The sequence below is a fragment of the Urocitellus parryii genome, chromosome 2, assembly GCF_045843805.1.
Source record: "Urocitellus parryii isolate mUroPar1 chromosome 2, mUroPar1.hap1, whole genome shotgun sequence".
In the NCBI taxonomy this organism is placed as follows: domain Eukaryota; kingdom Metazoa; phylum Chordata; class Mammalia; order Rodentia; family Sciuridae; genus Urocitellus; species Urocitellus parryii.
In genome coordinates this window covers 142,471,492-142,491,134 of record NC_135532.1, presented here as the reverse complement: position 1 = coordinate 142,491,134, position 19,643 = coordinate 142,471,492, and the positions used below count along the sequence as shown (strand labels likewise).

Here is a 19,643-nt window from a genome sequence, read left to right as displayed (position 1 = left end):
AGCTTTGCCAATTGAGAACTAACAGGTTTGTCATTTTATTTCTCACTTCTAGGCTATCCATCCAGGATATGGTTTTCTTTCTGAAAACGTGGAATTTGCTGAACTTTGTAAGCAAGAAGGAATTATTTTTATCGGTCCTCCTTCATCTGCAATTAGAGACATGGGTATAAAAAGGTACAAATTGATATCTTTAACCATATAACCATAGAAAGTTCAATTGAAAGTTTCCTTTACCTATAATTGGTGTTTTAATTTTCTATAACCATAGAAAGTTCAATTGAAAGTTTCCTTTACCTATAATTGGTGTTTTAATTATATGCTTTTTTTGTCATAGTCACAAATAATTTATCCACAATGTAAGAAAATTACATTGAGTTACAGAAATATTCAAGTAATCACTGTTTCTAATCAATATATTAATTCGTTTTTTGAACAAAAATAAGGTGTGATAAGTTACTACACAAAATGAGGAAATGTAACTCATAGGCATTTTAATTTATGTATCAATGTTTGTTTTCTTACTCCTTTACCTATAGCATGCTTTTTAAAAAGAATTCCATTATAATATTTGTGGTTCTTATGAAAGATTTATAGAATTGGGGCATCTTGGTGTTCTTACTCTAAAGCACATCCAAATCCATAATGGCTGCTGCCGGAGTGCCTATTGTGGAAGGTTATCATGGTGAGGACCAGTCTGACCAGTGCCTGAAAGAACACGCTGGGAGAATTGGTTATCCCGTCATGGTTAAAGCTGTCCGCGGAGGAGGAGGAAAAGTAAGGCTGTGGATGCATGTCTTTGCCATTTCAGGATAGTCTTCTTTGTTTAATTTATGTCATAGTCATAGCCATCTTTTCCTTTTTTAGGGCATGAGGATCATTAGATCAGAAAAAGAATTTCAGGAGCAGTTAGAATCAGCGCGAAGAGAAGCTAACAAGTCTTTTAATGATGACGCTATGCTGATTGAGAAGTTTGTGGACACGCCAAGGTGGGCTGAGCATTTTTTTCCTGACTCAGATTTTTTTAATTAAATTATAAAATTAAGGGGCTGGGGTTATAGTCCAGTGGCAGAGCGCTTGCCTCACACATGTGACTCACTGGGTTTGTTTAATCCTGAGCATCACATAAAAATAAATAAAATAACTAAAGATATTGTGTCCATCTTAAAAAAAAAATTTTTTTAATTATAAAGTTAATACATTCTGTAATATATAAAATTATAATAGTAAATGAGTCCCAACTCTGACTTAACCACTGAGTAGAACTTATGCATATATATGCAGAAAAAAAATACATACAAAGAATAATGAACAAAATCTTGTGTAATATTATATAAAGTAATATTATATCATATCATATACTAACACATTATAGGCCTCTTTCCATGTCATTAAATGTAGATCACCTCATTCTTTTTAATGGTGGCTTAATGGTTATATGATATTGATGTATCAGTAATTCATTCAGTATATTTCTTAGTGGTAGAATTTAGGGTTTTTTAATATTAAAAAATTATTGTAATAGATTAAGCTATATTTATAGAACTTTATGAGCATCAGTTGAGGTAGAGACAGTTTTCCAGATTGAACTGTGTTAAGTTAATAATAATGCTAGCAGCTAACATTTATATGGTATTTACCATGTGCCAGATTTTAAGTATTTTATATATACTAAGTATTTGCTGTTTTTCTAATTCTAATGACAGCCTCAATAAGATGCTGAGGCTGGCCTCAAACTTGCAATCCTCCTGACTCAGCTTCCCAAGTTGCTTGGGTTATAGGCATGCGCCACTACACCTGGCTGAAATTCTGTTTTTATGTCTGTTATTTAAAATCAGATAAAATAAGTTTTCTGTTTAATATATTTTTATGGCAATTTTTAAAAATATATATGACCTGCAAGTGGAATGAAAAGAATAATACATTTGGAAGCCATGACCAGAAAGAGAATTACCTTTAAGTTAATGAACTTGAAGTTTTAGATTCTTCTTTTGGATGAGCCTCTTCCAGGACTCCCTACCTAATTATGGATTTGTCATTTTACCTTCTTTTTCTGAAAGAGGGCCCCAAATTATTTTTGTTTCAGGCTCTGTAAAACATGGAACTATACCTGAGCACAACACAGTAAATGAAATTTAATTATCATTTGATAGTTAAAAAAAATAGGAGATCTCAGCATATGCCACTTCTTGGTAGGAAATAAGGCAAAAAAGAAGGAGGTCCTAAGGTAAATTAAAAGTTTCCTTCTGCAAGGAACAGGCTAGCCATCCAAATTAGCATGTTCTTGAGTTAAGAGTTATAGAAGCATGAACTATCTCAATAACTATAACTCAATGCCTACATTATTTTTTTTCTTGAAGATGTAAGTTCTTTACTTGTGGAATCTTAGCCATACAATGCCTCACATTATAATTTATTCTCCCAGTAGCTTGAAAATTCCTGGGAATGAACAACATGGTGATATATAGCATTTTATTTTCTTGTGTATGTTGCTTAGCATACTACGTTCCACATAATAGTTATTGTTTTATGTTTTTTAAATATAGAAGTAATATGAATACATTTTTAAAACTTCTAGAAAATACAGGAGATAAACAATAAAATACCTTGTAATCTTATTTTCCTAATATAAATATAAGCATTTCTGTTCTGTAATTTGTAGCAGTAACAATGGAATATTATAATCATACTATATATATACATGTACTGCTAAATAATTACCTATTGAACTAACAGAGTGCCTGAAGCTGATCAGAGTGATGCTGACACCTGAGAAAAGTGTCATCAGAACTGTGAAGCTTATTGAGAGACTGGGATAGGAAACCATCTTCAAAGTATATTTTGAAGGTATAAAAGTATATATTTTAAGGGGGAAAAAAATCACATTTCTAGCCGGACACAGTGGCTCACTCCTGTAATTCCAGTGGCTTGGGAGGCTGAGGCAGGAGGATTGTGAGTTCAAAGCTAGCCTCAGCAAAAGTGAGGCACTAAGCAACTCAATGAGACTGTCTCTAAATAAAATACAAAATAGAGCTGGGAATGTGACTCTGTGGTTGAGTGTCCCTGAGTTCAATTCTCAGGTCAAAAAAAAAAAAGAAATCACATTTATTCCTCAATTTGCATTCAATTCAAATTTAAAATGGTGGATTAAAAATATAAATAAGAGGGGCTGGGGTTATAGCTCAGTGGTAGAGTCCTTACCTAGCATGGGTGAGGAACTGGGTTTGATCCTCAGCCCCACATAAGAACAAATAAATAAGTTAAATTCTTTAAAAAAAAAAAAAAAATATATATATATATATATATATATATATATATATATATATACATATACATATATATGAAAATTAAAAATTAAAATTTCAAGATAGAATCAGCCAGACTCAACAGTGGCTGAATTGGAGCCATTGGAATTTAATGCACCTCCTGGTTCTCAACCACTTCTAAACACTATGTTCCAGAACCACCAAGTATATAAAGCAACACAGAAAAGGGTCCATCAGAAAAAGGAAAAACAAATGATTGGGTGACTACAGAAATCACAACAGAGAACCCAATCTTTCTTTCTTTTTTTTTTTTAATATTTCTTTCTTAGTTTTAGGTGGACACAATATCTTTATTTCACATTTATGTGGTTCTGAGGATGGTACCCAGTGCCTCATACATGGTAGGCGAGCACTCTACCACTGAGCCACAACCCCAGCCCAAGAACCCAATCTTTCTTGAGCTTCCTTTATATATTAAGTAGCCAAAGATAAGGTGTTTCCATCTTCTGACAATGCAGAAAAGAGCTGCTGTGTGTCCCTTGTATGGCCCCCGTGTGTTCCCTCATGGCCTGGAGTTCCTGCTATAGTGTTTCCTTCCCTGTAACAGCTAAAAGATGAGGGAAAATCAGTGGAAGTGTAGAATTTACAATTGGAAATTGACAAATGGTTCAGCTCCAAAATGTAAAGAGCTTAGAGGTCATTGCTTCCATCCAGAAAGCAAGGGAAAAACTGAACAAAACTAGGGATAAGCAACATTTAGACCACTAGAGAATAGACGCCACGGAGCACCCCAATGCTCTGAAATCTGGACAGGCTGTGAATTCAGTGCAGCACAGCTGAGATAGACCTTGAAGCAAAAGCTTCTGGAGCTCAACACATAATGAGAATCTTGCCAAATGGCTGGAGGCTGAGTGTGGACTAGCCTGAAAGAGACCCCGTGGGGCACAGATTCAGGTTCTATTCCACTTTCATGGAATATTCCACTTTAACTCCTAGAACTCCATTAAATTCTCACAGTGAAAATTCAAGGAAAATTTCCTTATGATTTGGGACAGTGGGAAGAGGGAAAGTAACTATTTTGAAATAGACTCAGGGCATTCTGTTCTTCCCAACAAAAGGATTCCTAACTCCCAGGAAAATGTTGCCAGAGCCTCTTCTGGCCTGGGGGAATGACAGCTAGTCAGCTCTAACTCCTCTAGCCCTTCTGTTTCACATAAGGGGAGAAAATTTTTAAAAGGCTAAGAAACAGTTCTGAAAGTCTCAACACAAACACAGGCCCATTAAAAGACCATCTCATCATAAGATTTATGGATTGTTTTTCCTCCCCCACACCCTACTACCATACTGCTATGGTCTGAATGTTTAATGTCCCTCAAAAATTTTTATGTTGAAACCTGACTCCCAAAGTGATGGTGTTCAGACCTGTGGTCTCTGGAAGGTGATTAGACCATGAAGGAATTATTGCCCTTCTAGAAGGCTTGAGAGAAACCATTTGCCTCTTCTCTCTTCTGCCATATGAGGACACTGTAACAAGTCACCATTTATGAGAAAGAGGCCCTCACCAGACACTGAATCTGCTAGCACATCAATCTTGGATTTTCTCTCCTCTAGAACTGTAAGAAATACATTTCTGCTATTTATAAATTGCCTAGTCTAAGATATTTTGTTAGAGCAGCCAGAACAGACTAAGACACATGTTACCAGGGCTCCAGGACAGTAACAGTGAGTTATAATTGAAGGAGCTATAAAATGCAGGCTCTAATTAAGAAGGTTCGGGGTTTGCCAAAAACAGTAAAGGAAAAAAAATGAAACAAGAACACTAGAAGAAACTGAAACTTCTGGTATAATCTACAGCCACTACAAACGTTAACACAGCCTACTTCCTAACCATTTTAGTGGACTAAAGTTCTCTTTACCTCAGATATTATTACCTGATATATCATGTTCTACTTTATTTATTTAGTGTGTGTGATGCTGGGGATTGAACCCAGGACCTTGTGCATGTGAGGCAAGCACTCTACCAACTGAGCTACATCAGCCCTCATGTCCCTACTATTTTTTTTTAATTCAAATTTGTTATATATGACAGCAGAATGCATTACAATTTATATTACATATATAGAGCACAATTTTTCATACCTCTGGTTGTATATAAAGTATATTCACAACTTTTGTGTCTTCATACATGTACTTAGGGTAATGATGTCCATCTCATTCCTCCATCTTTTCTACCCCCATACCCCCTCCCTCCCTTTGCCCTATATAGAGTTCATCTAATCCTCCCATGCTCCCCCTCCCAACCCTACTATGAATTAGCCTCCTTATATCAGAGAAAACATTCGGCCCTTGGTTTTTTGGGATTGGCTAACTTCGTTTAGCATTTTATTCTCCAACTCCATCCATTTACCTGCAAATGCCATGATTTTATTCTCTTTTATTGCTGAGTAATATTCCATTGTGTATATATACAACATTTTCTTTATCCAGTCTTTTACTGAAGGGCATCTAGGTTGGTTCCATAGTTTAGCTATTGTAAATTGTGCTGCTGTAAACATTGATGTGGCTGTGTCCCTGTAGCATGCTGTTTTTAAGTCCTTTGGGTATAGACCAAGGAGAGGGATAGCTGAGTCAAATGGTTGTTCCAGTCCCAGTTTTCCAAGAAATCTCCATACTTCTTTCCATATTGGCTATACCATTTTGCAGCCCCACCAGCAGCATATGAGTGTACCTTTTTCCCCACATCCTTGCCAATACTTATTGTTGTTTATATTCTTAATAGCTGCCATTCTGACTGGAGTGAGATGAAATCTTAGAGTAGTTTTGATTTGCATTCTGAAATTGCTAGAGATGATGAACATTTTTTCATATAGTTGTTGATTGATTGTATATCATTGTCTGAGAAGTGTCTGTTCAGATCCTTGGTCCATTTATTGATTGGGTTATTTGTTTTGGGGGGTTTAGTTTTTTTTGAGTTCTTTATATATTCTAGAGATTAATGCTCTATCTGATGTGCAAGTGGTAAAAATTTGCTCCTAAGATGTAGGCTCTCTACTCACCTCACTGATTGTTTATTTTTGTTTTCTGAGAAGAAGCTTTTTAGTTTGAGTCCATCCCATTTATTGATTCTTGATTTTAATTCTTGCGCTATAGGAGTCTTATTAAGGAAGTCAGAGCTTAATCTGACATAGTGGAGATTTGGGCCTACTTTTTCTTCTGTTAGACGCAGTGTCTCTGGCTTAATTCCTAGGTCCTTGATCCAGTTTGAATTGAGTTTTGTGCAAGGTGAGAGATCGGGGTTTAATTTCATTTTGTTACATATGGATTTTCAGTTTTTCAGCACCATTTGTTGAATAGGCTATCTTTTCTCCAATGTATGTTTTTGGCGCTTTTGTCTAATATAACTATAATTATGTGGGTTAATCTCTGTGTCCTCTATTCTGTACCATTGATCTACCAGTCTATTTTGGTGCCAATACCTACTCTTTTTGTTACTGTTGCTCTGTAGTATAGTTTAAGGTCTGTTTTAGTGATGACACCTGTTTCACTCTTCTTGCTAAGGATTGCTTTAGCTATTCTGGGTCTCTTATTTTTACAGATGAGTTTCATGACTGTTTTTTCTGTTGCTATGAGGAATGCCATTGGGATTTTGGTTGGAACTGCACTAAATCTGTATAGAGCTTTGGGTAGTATGGTCATTTTGTCATGTCCTACTTTTAACAAATAAAATTACAAGACATGCTAAGGGACAGAAAAAGTTCAGTCTGAAAAAAACAAAGGAAGCATCAGAACAAGACTGGGAATGACATAAATTTAGAAAGATCAGATAGGGAATTTTAAATAACTGATTAACATATAAAAGCTTTAATGGAACAAGCAGACAACATTCAAGAACAGATGGGTAGGGCTGGGGATGTAGCTCAGTGTAGAGTGCTTGCCTAGTATGTATGAGGCCCTGGATTTTATCCCCAGTACTACATACTCACACATTCACACACACTCACACACACACACACACACACACACACATACACATACATACACACACGTGTGCACACACAAAGACAGATGGATTAGGTAAGCAGACAGATGAAAGTGCTAAAAAAATTTTTTTTTAATGGTAGAAATCAAAAACACTATCCTAGAAATGCAATCATTTGATGGGTTAATCAGTAGCCTCGACTGGGAATACCCAAGGAAAATATCAGTGATCATGAACATATATCAATGGAAACTTCCCAAACTGAAACAGGAAGAGAAATAAGAATGAAAAAAAATGAAATATCCAAGAACTGTGAGAGTTTTTTAAAGTAAAACATATTGTTTGAATATCACGAGGAGAAGAGAAAGAGGAGCAGGAAAAATATCTTCAGATATTACTTCAGTAATAACAGCCAATAATTTTCCAAAATTAATGACAAACACCAAACTATAGAACCAGCAAGCTTAGAAGAGAACACCAAATTTGATATTCAAACTTCAGGAAATGAAAAACAAATAGAAGAAAATTATGGGGGTGGGGGCACATTACCTATGAAAGATCAAGGATAAGCAAACTCATCAAAAACCTTGTAAGCAAGAAGAAAGTAGAATGAAATATGAAGTGTTAAAAGAAAAAAATATAAAACCCACCTAGCTTCTGTATCCAGCAAAATCATCCTTTAAATGTGAAGGCTGAATAAAGTCTTTGTAAGAGAAACTGAAGTTGAGGGAATTTCTGGTGAGAAGAACTGCCTTGCAAGAGTTGTTAATAGAAGCTTTTCAAAGAGAAGGAAAATAAGAAAGATCAGAAACTCAGGTCTACATAAGAAAGGAAGAGAATTAGAAAAGGAGTGAGTGATGATAAAATCTCTTTTTTTTCTTATTCTAAATTGATCTAACTGATTACTGCAAGAGGACTTGGGATGTGGCTCAGTTGTAGAGCACCTACTTAGCACACATAAGACCCTAGGTTCCATCCCCAGTACCACACAAAAATATTAATAATAATAATAGCAAGAACAACAATGTGTTTGATGATTTTAGCTTCTGGATAAATGAAATGAAGAGAAAATGGTTAACAAAGCAAGATTTTTTTTTTAATTAGCTCCAAGTATTTTGTCAAGAGAATATGTTTGATGAGTTGGAAATTTTTAAAATGGAATATTCAAGAAAGATAATATATGAAGACAATGAATTGTTTCAAGTGGTAAAATGAGGTGCTTCACGAAGTGAACAAAAATGAATAGAAATGACTTGTTGTGCTACATTTACAAGACTTCCTGGCTTAATTTTTCCTATGTTTGTGAACTCTTATCTCAAAAATTTAAGGGGAAAAAATTGCCAACCACTCATTTCCATATTATGGTGATGAAGATGTGAGCTGAACTTTTGTGTGAGCATGTCAAAACAAACCTGCTGATCACCAAATGGCCTGCCTTAACCTTATTTTCAAAAGTACTGCATACATTCACTCTTAATATAATTTATCTTAATTTTACTATTTTATTCTCAACATTCAAGTGCTTTTGTATGTGTTGCAGGGGAAGGCTATGGAGATTAAACCCAGGCCCTTGCTCATGCTAAGCACATGCTCTTCTCCTGAACTATATTTCCAGTCCATACTATATTCTTAAAATACTAATGATCTATACTTATTTATTTATCATTTCACTTAGTTCTTAAAGCTTTTGTGGTTGAGCCATTTTTATTTCGGTTTTCCATAGTTTATAAATTCTGACCATAAGAGCTAGTCATTAAAAGGTTCCATGGTCTTCTGAAGACATGTGAAATATGAATAGTTTGTGATTTTTAACATATCCAAATTTGTCGGTCTCTTCCTTGACAATTTGTACATTTTGTGATTCACCCTTATTTTTAGTCTCCTCTATTTTTAGTCTTTTCCTTATTTGCCAGTCATTTCATATATTATTTTCTCTTTAGTGTTTATCATGCAATTGGCAACTTTTTCATTGATTTTCTTGAGATTGTAATTCTGTTTATAAATCTATAACCTCTATTCTAAGGTCAAAAGTTAACTTTTTCTTAAAGATAGTAAAAATCAAGGAATCCTGGTCACTGTGGCCAACAGTGTTAATTAATGTAATATTTTCACCCTTAAAATACGTGTGTGTTTGCTTTTAAATAGGCATGTAGAAGTCCAAATATTTGGAGATCACCATGGCAATGCAGTGTACTTGTTTGAAAGAGACTGTAGTGTGCAGAGGCGACATCAGAAGATCATTGAGGAGGCCCCAGCGGTAAGGATGTTGAAAAGAAGTTAGTAAGCTTCTCCATAATGTAAATCTTACTTTACTTCAGAAATCTGTGAAGCTAGTGACTCCTACCCCTCCAAATCCTGCTGGATGACAGCTTCCCAGCATGATGTAATGATAGGGTCTCACTGCTGTTGAAGAGGGCATTAGTGACCTGGGCTACATACAACGGGCCATGTTCCTTCAAGGTGGAATCTGGGAAAATCTACTCTGATCCAAGTATCTGACTTAGAGTGAGCTAAATAGTGAGGTTTCGGAGCACATTTTAAATTGTAATTAACTAGATTTATTACAGCAATAGAATGGAAAGGTCTGGTTAATTGAATGTGTTTTTTATAGAGAACATTTTTAGCAACTATTTTGGATGTTCCTAAGATATATTAACCATCTTCCTACCATAAAGAGGAGGAAAGTGGGCCAACTCCTTTGCTCCCTAAAATTAATTTTTTTTTACATCTCTCCAAGTCTTGTTCTTAATGGTTTTAGGTTGTTGTTTGGGTTAAGACCAACTGTGAGGACCATGTACTTTTGGATTTATATTTGTTTTTGTCCTGCTGCTGCCTTGGGTTAGATACATTTTTTTGTTGTTGTTGTTTTTATTTGTTTGTTTGTTTTGTTTTTCAATATGTATTTCCAAAAGTCAGGAATGTGAGATTTCTAGTTAATCAATGTAATTTCTGTTGCAGAGTATATTATACCATTTGAAGTATATGTCAACAGTAATTTCAGTAAAGCAGTGATTGCTTAAATGTATACCTATAGAGCACTGTTTTAAAATGTTAAAAAAACTTTGCTTACTTACTGATAATATATTTCATTTTGTGAACCTTGTTTATTAGTTTGGAATTTTAAGGTTTCCTTTTATTTCAAGAAATCATTTGGCACATGATTCAGATTACTCTGTCATTCTGAAGTCATATGAGGGTCATTGAGAGTTTTCATATTAATACTTAAAATTTTTCATGTAGTTATAAAAGTTATTCTGTACATGCAAGGCATAAAGGTAAGCAAATATGCTGAGTAATACCTGAGATTCATAGAAATCACAAGCAGAACTATTATTTTGGTATAATGACAGTTAAACTGGTACAGTGTTTCTTAAGGAAGTATATAACATTAGCTTTTTATCTTTATCTTTTTAATATAGTTATTTGACACCTAAAATATAATACTACATTTCAGTGGAACTTCTAGTAAGTAAAGGTACTAAAGAAAATATTTTTAAAATATTTTTTTCATAGCCTGGTATTAAACCTGAAGTAAGACAAAAACTTGGAGAAGCTGCAGTCAGAGCTGCTAAAGCTGTAAATTATGTTGGAGCAGGTATGTTAACCAAAGAGTCAAAAGTAATTTATCTTTGTATCAGAAGGAAAAAGAAACATAATATTTAAATCAGTGGTTTCAAGCTTCTTTGACAATATCCACAGTAAGAAATACACTTTAGGGCTGGGGACATAGCTCAGTTGGTAGGGTGTTTGCCTCATATGCAAAAAGCCCTGGGTTCAGTCCCCAGCACCACCAAAAAAAAAAACATTTTATATTGAGACCCAGTGTGCACACATAGGTGATTGTGATTGAATACATATATTTGAAACAAACATTTCACTAATCATTTTTTTGTCCTGATTATATATGGTAAGTTTTGATATTTTCTGTTCTATTTTTTAATTATTTTTATATATCTTTATTTATTTTTTATTTTTATGTGGTGCTGAGGATAAAACCCAGTGCATCACATGTGCTAGGCAAGTGCTCTACCACTGAACCACAACCCCAGCCCTTCTATTCTATTGTTTTTTTAATATTTTTTTTAGTTGTTGATAGATCTTTCTTTCTTTCTTTCTTTCTTTCTTTATTTATTTATTTATGTTGCTGAGAACCAAACGCAGTGCCTCACACATGTCAGGAAGTGCACTACCTCTGAGCCACAACCCCAGACCTCTAGTCTATTTTTAAATGAAATTACTGACTTTGTTTTTTTGCTCTTTTTTGGAGGGGAGGCGGGGGATTGAACTCAGGGCCACTTGACCACTGAACCATATTGCCAGCCTTATTTAGTATTTTATTTAGAGACAGGGTCTCACTGAGTTGCTTAGTGCCTTGCCATTGCTGAAGCTGGCTTTGAACCCAAGATCCTCCTGTCTCAGCCTCCCAAGGTGCTGGGATTACAGGCACATGCCACCATACCTGGTGCCGTTTTTTCTTCTTTTAAAAATAAACTTAGAGTAATTTTTTGGTTTGGGGTTGTTGTTGTTTTGTTTTGTTTTGTTTCATTATTGCATTGCTATGGATTTAACCCAAGGCCTCATGCATGCTAGGCTGAGCTACATTCCCCAACCCTTTAGAGCAGTTTAAGTTCACAGCAAAATTGAATAGAAAGTCACAGAGTCCTCATGTATTCCTACACTTAAATTAAAGTTTGTTGTTTAAAATATCACCTTAATAAATATAAGGGAAGCTTGCCTAGCATGTTTGAGGCCCTGGATTTGATCCCCAACACTGCAGGAAAAAAAAGGGGGGGAGTGCTAATAGATAAAACATTAATATTTGGCTTAGTTGCTAGACCACCTTTCAGTGTGTCATCTGCAAAAGGAAACTTCCAAGTAACTTCCACAATCAGGGGAAAAAAAATTGTTTTTCTCCAGAGTTGGAATGAGGTGGGATGTCCTGGCATGAAGCTCTGAGGATCTTGGTGCTCTAGTGCAGTAATACATGGTCCAATCATGCTCTCACTACAACAGCTGAAACTGATTCATAATTTAGGCACAGCCCCAAATATACTTTTCCATTACTAAATCTTATGCAGCTCCCCATTTTAACTGACATTGATTTGCTGCTGCAAAATGTGAGATATTTTCTTCATTAAATGCAAAATGTTTACCATTAAATGGAGACATCCGTAGGACTTGATTTGCTACATCATAGAAGATCTTGATATGCTACTGATTTTTTATCTTCTAGGCACTGTGGAGTTTATTATGGACTCAAAGCACAATTTCTACTTCATGGAGATGAATACAAGGCTTCAAGTGGAACATCCTGTTACAGAGATGATCACAGGAACTGACTTGGTGGAGTGGCAGCTTAGGGTGAGAATATTTTTTCTATTGAAGATTAGTCTTGAAGGAGCAAGCATGCCATTCAGTAGTAGAACACCTGTCTAGCATGCATGAGGCCCAGGACTTGACCCCTGGCAACACATATATTATAATAATAAATAATAATAATAAAAATAAAATAATAGTAGTAGTAAATAAAGATAAGTCTCTGGCCTCCGAAAAGAGGCATCACTTTGGACAGGGTTCACTTTCTGGTGGTTGTGATAAAGACAGGAAAATAAGAGGTAAAAAGTGAAGTTATAGTTGATGCTATGACACTATTGGCACTATAGGGACTCAGGTTTCTAATTCCACTTAGGCACCAGGCAAGCCAGCAGTTTAGGTTCATTACTTAGACTTGTGATGAACACATGGTCTCAAGGTCAAAGCTTTGTGGTCTATCTAAGGCCACAGCATTCTGGGCCATACCATCATTCGATTTTAGAGGCAGGACAGATGCTAGCCAAGATGAAATGAATTTAAGGCAGAGTTGGGAATGAAGAGCCCAGGGAATGATCTAGACCAATAGAATGATCCACATAAAGTCTTTATTTATAAACTGTTCCAAGCCCTTGAGTAAATGTTCATTCATAATTGTTATTCAGAGTTAATGTTTGGAAACTTTTAAAGCATTTGACATTGGTAGGATGTGTCTTCTATATTATACAAAAAGAAATACAAGCCTGGGGTTGTAGCTCAGTGGTAGAGCAATTGCCTCATTATGCGTGAGGCACTGGGTTAGATCCTTAGCACCACATAAAAATAAATAAATTTATTGGTCCATTTACAACTAAAAAATATTTAAAAGAAAAGAAAGAGGCTGGGGTTGTAGCTCAGTGGTTGAGCCCTTGCCTCACATGCGTGAGGCACTGGGTTCGATCCTTAGCACCATTTATAAATAAATAAATAAATAAATAAATTGGGAAAAAAAGGAAAAAGAAAAATACACCCATAACTATTCTTTTACTGTGGATTGTTTGAGAAACATTAGTATATAAACCCAAGTTCCCTAAAGCATATCCTTCAAATGTTAATAATAATAGTTTAGTCTGTTTTGTTCTGTTCAGTTTATTTTACCTCATTCCTCCTTTTTTAATATGAAGGAATATATTTGTTTGTTTTTTGCAATGCTGGGGATTGAACTCAGGGACTCACACATGCTAGACAAACACTGTACAACTAAATTACATCCCCAGCCTTAGCCTTCCCCAAAAATTTTTTAGATATTAATGGACCTTTATTTTGTTCATTTATTTATATATGGTGCTGAGAATCAAACCCAGTGCCTCACACTTGCTAGGCAAGTATTCTGCCACTGAGCTACAACCCCAGCCCCTAGCCTCCCAAACTTTAAGTAGTATCAATATTCTCAACTCCTGTATGATTCTTTGTTCTGAATCTAAATTATGTTTTCACGTGCTGTGATGTTGAAGTCTTGATTATTTTGATAATTTTGTCTTTTCAGGGTTCCTGTGGACAATAATATGATGTTCCTTTTGCTGATGTTCCTTTTGGGGATGATTGGTGGTTTTAAGGAACCAAAAGATTCTTCTAGGCCTGTTTAGCCTTGAGAACTAATGAAAAAAACAGATACATCAGGCTAGTAAGTGTTAGTGAACATCAGGAAAAACTAGTGAATTAGAAAATTTCTGGCAAGAGTACTTATGTTTCCCAAATTCAAGGAAATGGAGGGGTATTTTTCTTTAAAGCAATAACCAAGAAAGTCTAGATCTTTGAAATCATAGAGGATAAAGTTTTCTAAGGATTAGGGAAGCAGAAAGCTTTTGGATATCAGGGAAATCAGCATTATTTCTGAAACTTAAGAAATTACAATAGCCATAGGGCTGGGATTATGGCTCAGTGGTAGAGCACTTGCCTAGCACTGGGTTCGATCCTCAGCACCACAAAAAATAAATAAAATAAAGACATTGTGTCCAATTACAACTAAAAAAGAATGTTTTAAAAAAAATTTTAAAACAAGCAAACAAAGAAAAAAACCACATAGAACTTTTTATTAAAATGTTAAAGAGAATTTCATTAAAAGGTAGAAATGAAATAATACCAGCTAACACATAGTACTTGCTGTATACCAGACATTTTTCTCTGAAGCATGGAGAGCTTAACCCATTAAGTCCTAAGTTTTCAAATCTGCAAATATTTTAACAGCATTGACAAAGGTGCATTAAAATGGCTTGGAAATCATAGTCTAGGGCTTATATAGCCTTTATTATCATGAAGAACAAAAATATACATTTTCCTACATGTAGAACACTGGGACAATATAGTATCTTTTACATATATAAACCATCTTATGAATAGGACATTTGGCAAATAATACATTACAAAATTATACATTACAAATAATACACTACAAAGAAGCAATTTTTATGACGTCTTAAACAATTAATTTTGGTGGAAAGGAACAAATACTTCAAACAAAGGGTTACATTACATTTTGGTATCATCATTGTTCTTGCCATTTGAGAGTAATACAGCTGCTCTTGTCAACTGATAGGATATCATCTTGGACACTAATAGGTCTAGGAGTATTACAGTCTCTTCCTCATGATGGTTTCTCATTGCATCCTTTCAGTATGCTAAGCAGATGTCTCTTTTGAAATCCAACAAATTTATGAGTTCTTTCTTCATCTTTGTTCACAATTCTGTGAATTATCCATGCATTTATGATTCACATATCAATTACAAAGTGAACAAAGGCCAAAACCATTTTTTACCTCTATTAGAAGTGGAATATTTGGAAACCAACCAATCATGTTTGTCCATAGCATAAACACTGAGATTGTTACAGGTACCTACTGCCTTTGTTTGAGGCACACTGGCTCTACTCTTTCTTTTTTATTTCTACTATTGAACTTTGCCAAGTAGTTTTATCAGGTCATAGTTGGTCCAACAATGACATTTTTATTATCTAACCATTTTGCAATGAGAATTTCGTTATTAGTATCAAATCTGTAATCATATGACCCACTGACTTGTTTTTCCTCATGGTGCTTCTAACTTAGAATCCAATTCTTTTTTTTTTTTTTAAGGCAGGGGTGGGGGGTGGGGAGCAGGGATTGAACCTAGGACACTCAATCACTGAGCCACATTCCAAGCCCATTTTTGTATTTTTATTTAGAGACAGGATGTCACTGAGTTGCTTAGGGCCTCACTAAATTGCTGAGGTTGGTTTTGAACTCATGATCTTCCTGCCTCAGCCTCCTGAGCTGCTGGGATTACAGGCATATGCCATCTCCCCTGGTGGAAACCAGTATTTCAAAGGTATACAAACCAGTCATACTGACTGAATAAATTTTCAAGTAAAAAAAAGCATGATTGGGTTCTTTATCACTTCTAACATTTATAGAACTACCTTACTCCCAAGCAGAAGACCACCATTGGGTCCTTCTTGAGAACTTTTTCCAAGTTAAAGTTAAACACAAAGTTATAGCAGTATCTCCATATTCCTCACTGTGCCCAGAATGTGTAACCAAATCTTATGGACTTACCTCTTATAAATTGTTTCAGTGAATTGTGTCCATAAGATCTGATAATCATTTTAACCACTGTCAAACATTCTTCAAAGAAACTGAATGTCATGTATGACTTTTGAGTCATCTTTATTAGAAGATGAATTTGAAAACATTTATCTTCAATATTGTCATTTGTTATTGTTGCAAAAATATATGATACTTTTCAGCTCCAGGAAATAATTTCTTGACATTGCATTTTGATACTAGACATACCCAAATCTTCATCATTTGACCAGTAGTTTCTTATGGAGGGCAGCTTATGATACTTTCATTATGAAAACATAATAATTCCTAAAAGTATTTAACTCATCTAGCTAAGTACTTCAAATTCATGCTTACTTTCTGCAGAATAATATGCATCGTCTATTTCAAGTATTAATATTTCTTCAAAAATCTCCTCCAGGCTAGAATAAAAGAATTCCTCATTTTCCTCAAGCTTTCAGAATCAGTGTTTTCCCTAATACATTCTTTTTTTTTTTTTCTTTTGTACAGGGATTGAACCCAGGGTGGTTACCCATTGAGCCACATCTTCAGCCTCTATTTCTTATTTTGAGACAGGATCTGTTGCTTAGGGCCTCCCTAAGTGGCTGAGGCTGGCTTTGAACTTGAGATCCTCCTGCCTCAGCCTCTTAAACTGCTGGGATTACAGGGACCTGGCTCTAATATGTTCTGTAGAGTAGGGAAACACAGGTCACAATTTGTCAACAAAATTACCACAAGTAGCAACATATTAGAGTTTGTCATGAAGCAATATATTGCACAATATATTACCTGTGTCCTGTTTATAGGACAGCTGCTTTTGAACATTTATAGTTTGGAATACAATGCATTTCTTGAAATAAAATCACAACCTAGTTCCATAAAATACTTTCATGTGTGAATTTCTTATATTACATTATCAGTTATATATGTACTATTTTGTCCAGTTGAGCGTTTAGTAAAAGAAACTTCTGCAGTAAAATTTATGCCATTTTCACAATGAATTTTAAAATATTTCAAACCCTCTCCTCATTACCTATTACTTTCCTCAAAAGAATAGAACTCTACAAACATAATAATTATTTCAAAGTTACCATTGGTAAGTGGTATATTTGTTGCTCAATTTAAGGTCTTAAAAGGTATTCCACATCTGGAATATTGGGACAAAAAACATGCCCAGGTCACAATGAGTATAGAGGCAAAGTTTGAACCCAAGTGATAGGAGTTGAAATACTGTACCATAAAGGCACTCAGTTCCTTTTTGTTGTTGTTCTAAACAACTGTGGTTCCTGATTTATAGGTTCAAAGAGATGAAACATTTGCTTCTATTTTAAGCTTACCTGTTTAGTTCAGGATTATGCTAAGTTACTTAGAGTGTTTTCTCCTGTATCTATATTGCTTCCTCAGGTTGTCATTTTCTCATCTTGAGGAAACACTCGAAGAAGAAAGTAAAGAGAGAAAGTGACCAAATATCCTCCATTAGCCTTTTCCAAGTTGTACTAGTTGACGAGATAAATTCATTGTTTTTGTACATAAGAGCCAAAATAGTAATAATTATAGTAGTAATAAATAATAATAATGATCCTGTTTATAATCTGTTATCACACATAAACTTAGTAAGCTTAAAGCCCATGGTGTTGGGGCTTGGGTTGTAGCTCAGTGATAGAGTACTTGCCCAGCATGTGTGAGTCACTGGGTTCCATCCTCAGCACCACATAAAAATAAATAAGACAGAGGTCTTGTATCCTTCCACAACTTTAAAAAAAAAAAAAAACACAGTTTCAGGAGATGAGGGATGGACTAAAAAAAAAAAAAGCTGTTTCCTTTTCCCTTTATCACTCACTTGCTGACAAAGATTACAACGTAGGATGACTAAGACCAGCATATTTCTTTCATGTCTGTGAATGTAGTTCTAAACATCAATTAATAATTTATTATAAAAAAAGATTGATTTATTGATTTTTAGACTGGAGTGCTAATGTTTTAAAATGAAAACCAAGAATATCTTGCCAGTAAGAAATTTGGTTTTGATTATATTAAACAAATGTTGATTTTTTTTTTTTTGGAACTGGAGATTGAACTCAAGGACATTCAACCACTGAGCCACATCCCTAACCCTATTTTGTATTCTATTTGAGACAGGGTTTCATGGATTTGCTTAGCACCTCGTCATTGCTGAGGCTGGCTTTGAACTCACTATCCTCCTGGCTCAGCCTCCCGAGCTGCTGGTATTATAGACGTGTGCCACTGTACCCGGCTACAAATGTTGATTTTTATATTTGCAAATTAGCCATCAGTTTGCCTTTTTCCACTTAAAATCTCTAGAAAGCCATTGCAATTAATACATGATTCTCAAGCTGCATCTGTGTTTTAATCTATTTCTGTTTTACTGAATACTCAAGTGAATGGATAAAATCATAGTTTTTATTTGGCTGTATTGCAAAGTCCATTGTACACTTTCCATAGGGGAAAAAACAAACAGGACCTTTGACTTACTCAGTCTTGTAACTGCTGTAATTGGTATTTTCCTAAGAGGCATTATTCATCTATTATCAGATTGCAGCAGGAGAGAAGATTCCTTTGAGACAGGAAGAAATACCTCTGCAAGGCCATGCCTTTGAGGCTAGAATATATGCAGAAGATCCAAACAATAACTTCATGCCAGGGGCTGGACCACTGGTGCACCTCTCTACCCCTCAAGCAGACCCTTTCACTCGGATTGAAACTGGAGTACAGCAAGGTAATATGAAATGAAAAGTCTCAGTCTTTTTTTTTAATATTTTATTTTTTAGTTGTGGTTGGCACAATACCTTTTATTTTTTTTTTTTATTTTTATGTGGTGCTGAGGATTGAACCCAGGGCCCTGCACGTGCTAAGCGAGCACCCTACCACTGAGCCACAACCCCAGCCCAAAAGTCTCACTCTTGTTAAACTTCTAGTACATTTTTTTTTCCTTTGAGATGGAATCTTACTTATTACTCAGGCTGACCTTGAACTTTGGGGCTCAAGTGATTCTCCTGCCTCAGCTGGGACTAGAGTTACCACCATTGTGCCTGGCTTTGGAACATTATTTATGTTGGGACGGAGTCTTATGGAAATATCTGGCATGTTTTAAAGTAAGGGATTTAATTGATTTCTCATCAAGTTTTACTTTTTCCTTCTATAATAGTTAATTTTTTAAAAAACAACTATTTTTGTAGTTGTAGATGGACAAAATGTCTTTATTTTATTTGTTTTATTTTTATGTGGTGCTAAGGATCCAACACAGTGCCTCACCCATGCTAGGCAAGTGCTCTGCTACTGAGCTACAGCCCCCTATAATAATTATTTTTAAAGCATTAACTACGGGGCTGGGACTGTGGCTCAGTGGTAGAGTGCTTGCCTAAAGTGGGCGAGGCCCTGGGTTCGATCCTCAGCACTACATAAAAATAAATAAATAAATAAAGGTATTATGTTCAACTACAACTAAAAAAAATTTTTTTAATAAAAAGCATTAACTAGTTTTTTAAACAATGTTCT

The 19,643-nt window shown here is 35.1% G+C and overlaps 1 protein-coding gene and 1 non-coding gene across 2 annotated transcripts in view; one reads left to right on the top strand and one right to left on the bottom strand.

Annotated features, from left to right (window-relative positions):
* Mccc1 (methylcrotonyl-CoA carboxylase subunit 1) overlaps positions 1 to 19,643 on the top strand; it is a 58,071-nt gene that overhangs the window by 19,086 nt on the left and 19,342 nt on the right. The window contains exons 5-11 of the mRNA XM_077794274.1: positions 53 to 174; positions 627 to 774; positions 865 to 986; positions 9,388 to 9,499; positions 10,756 to 10,837; positions 12,476 to 12,603; positions 18,681 to 18,864. Of these exons, the coding sequence (XP_077650400.1) occupies positions 53 to 174; positions 627 to 774; positions 865 to 986; positions 9,388 to 9,499; positions 10,756 to 10,837; positions 12,476 to 12,603; positions 18,681 to 18,864 (898 nt within the window). The remainder of the gene's footprint in view (positions 1 to 52; positions 175 to 626; positions 775 to 864; positions 987 to 9,387; positions 9,500 to 10,755; positions 10,838 to 12,475; positions 12,604 to 18,680; positions 18,865 to 19,643) is intronic.
* Positions 5,229 to 5,302, bottom strand: Trnav-cac (transfer RNA valine (anticodon CAC)). The gene has a single exon. It is a non-coding gene; the product is annotated as a tRNA-Val (tRNA).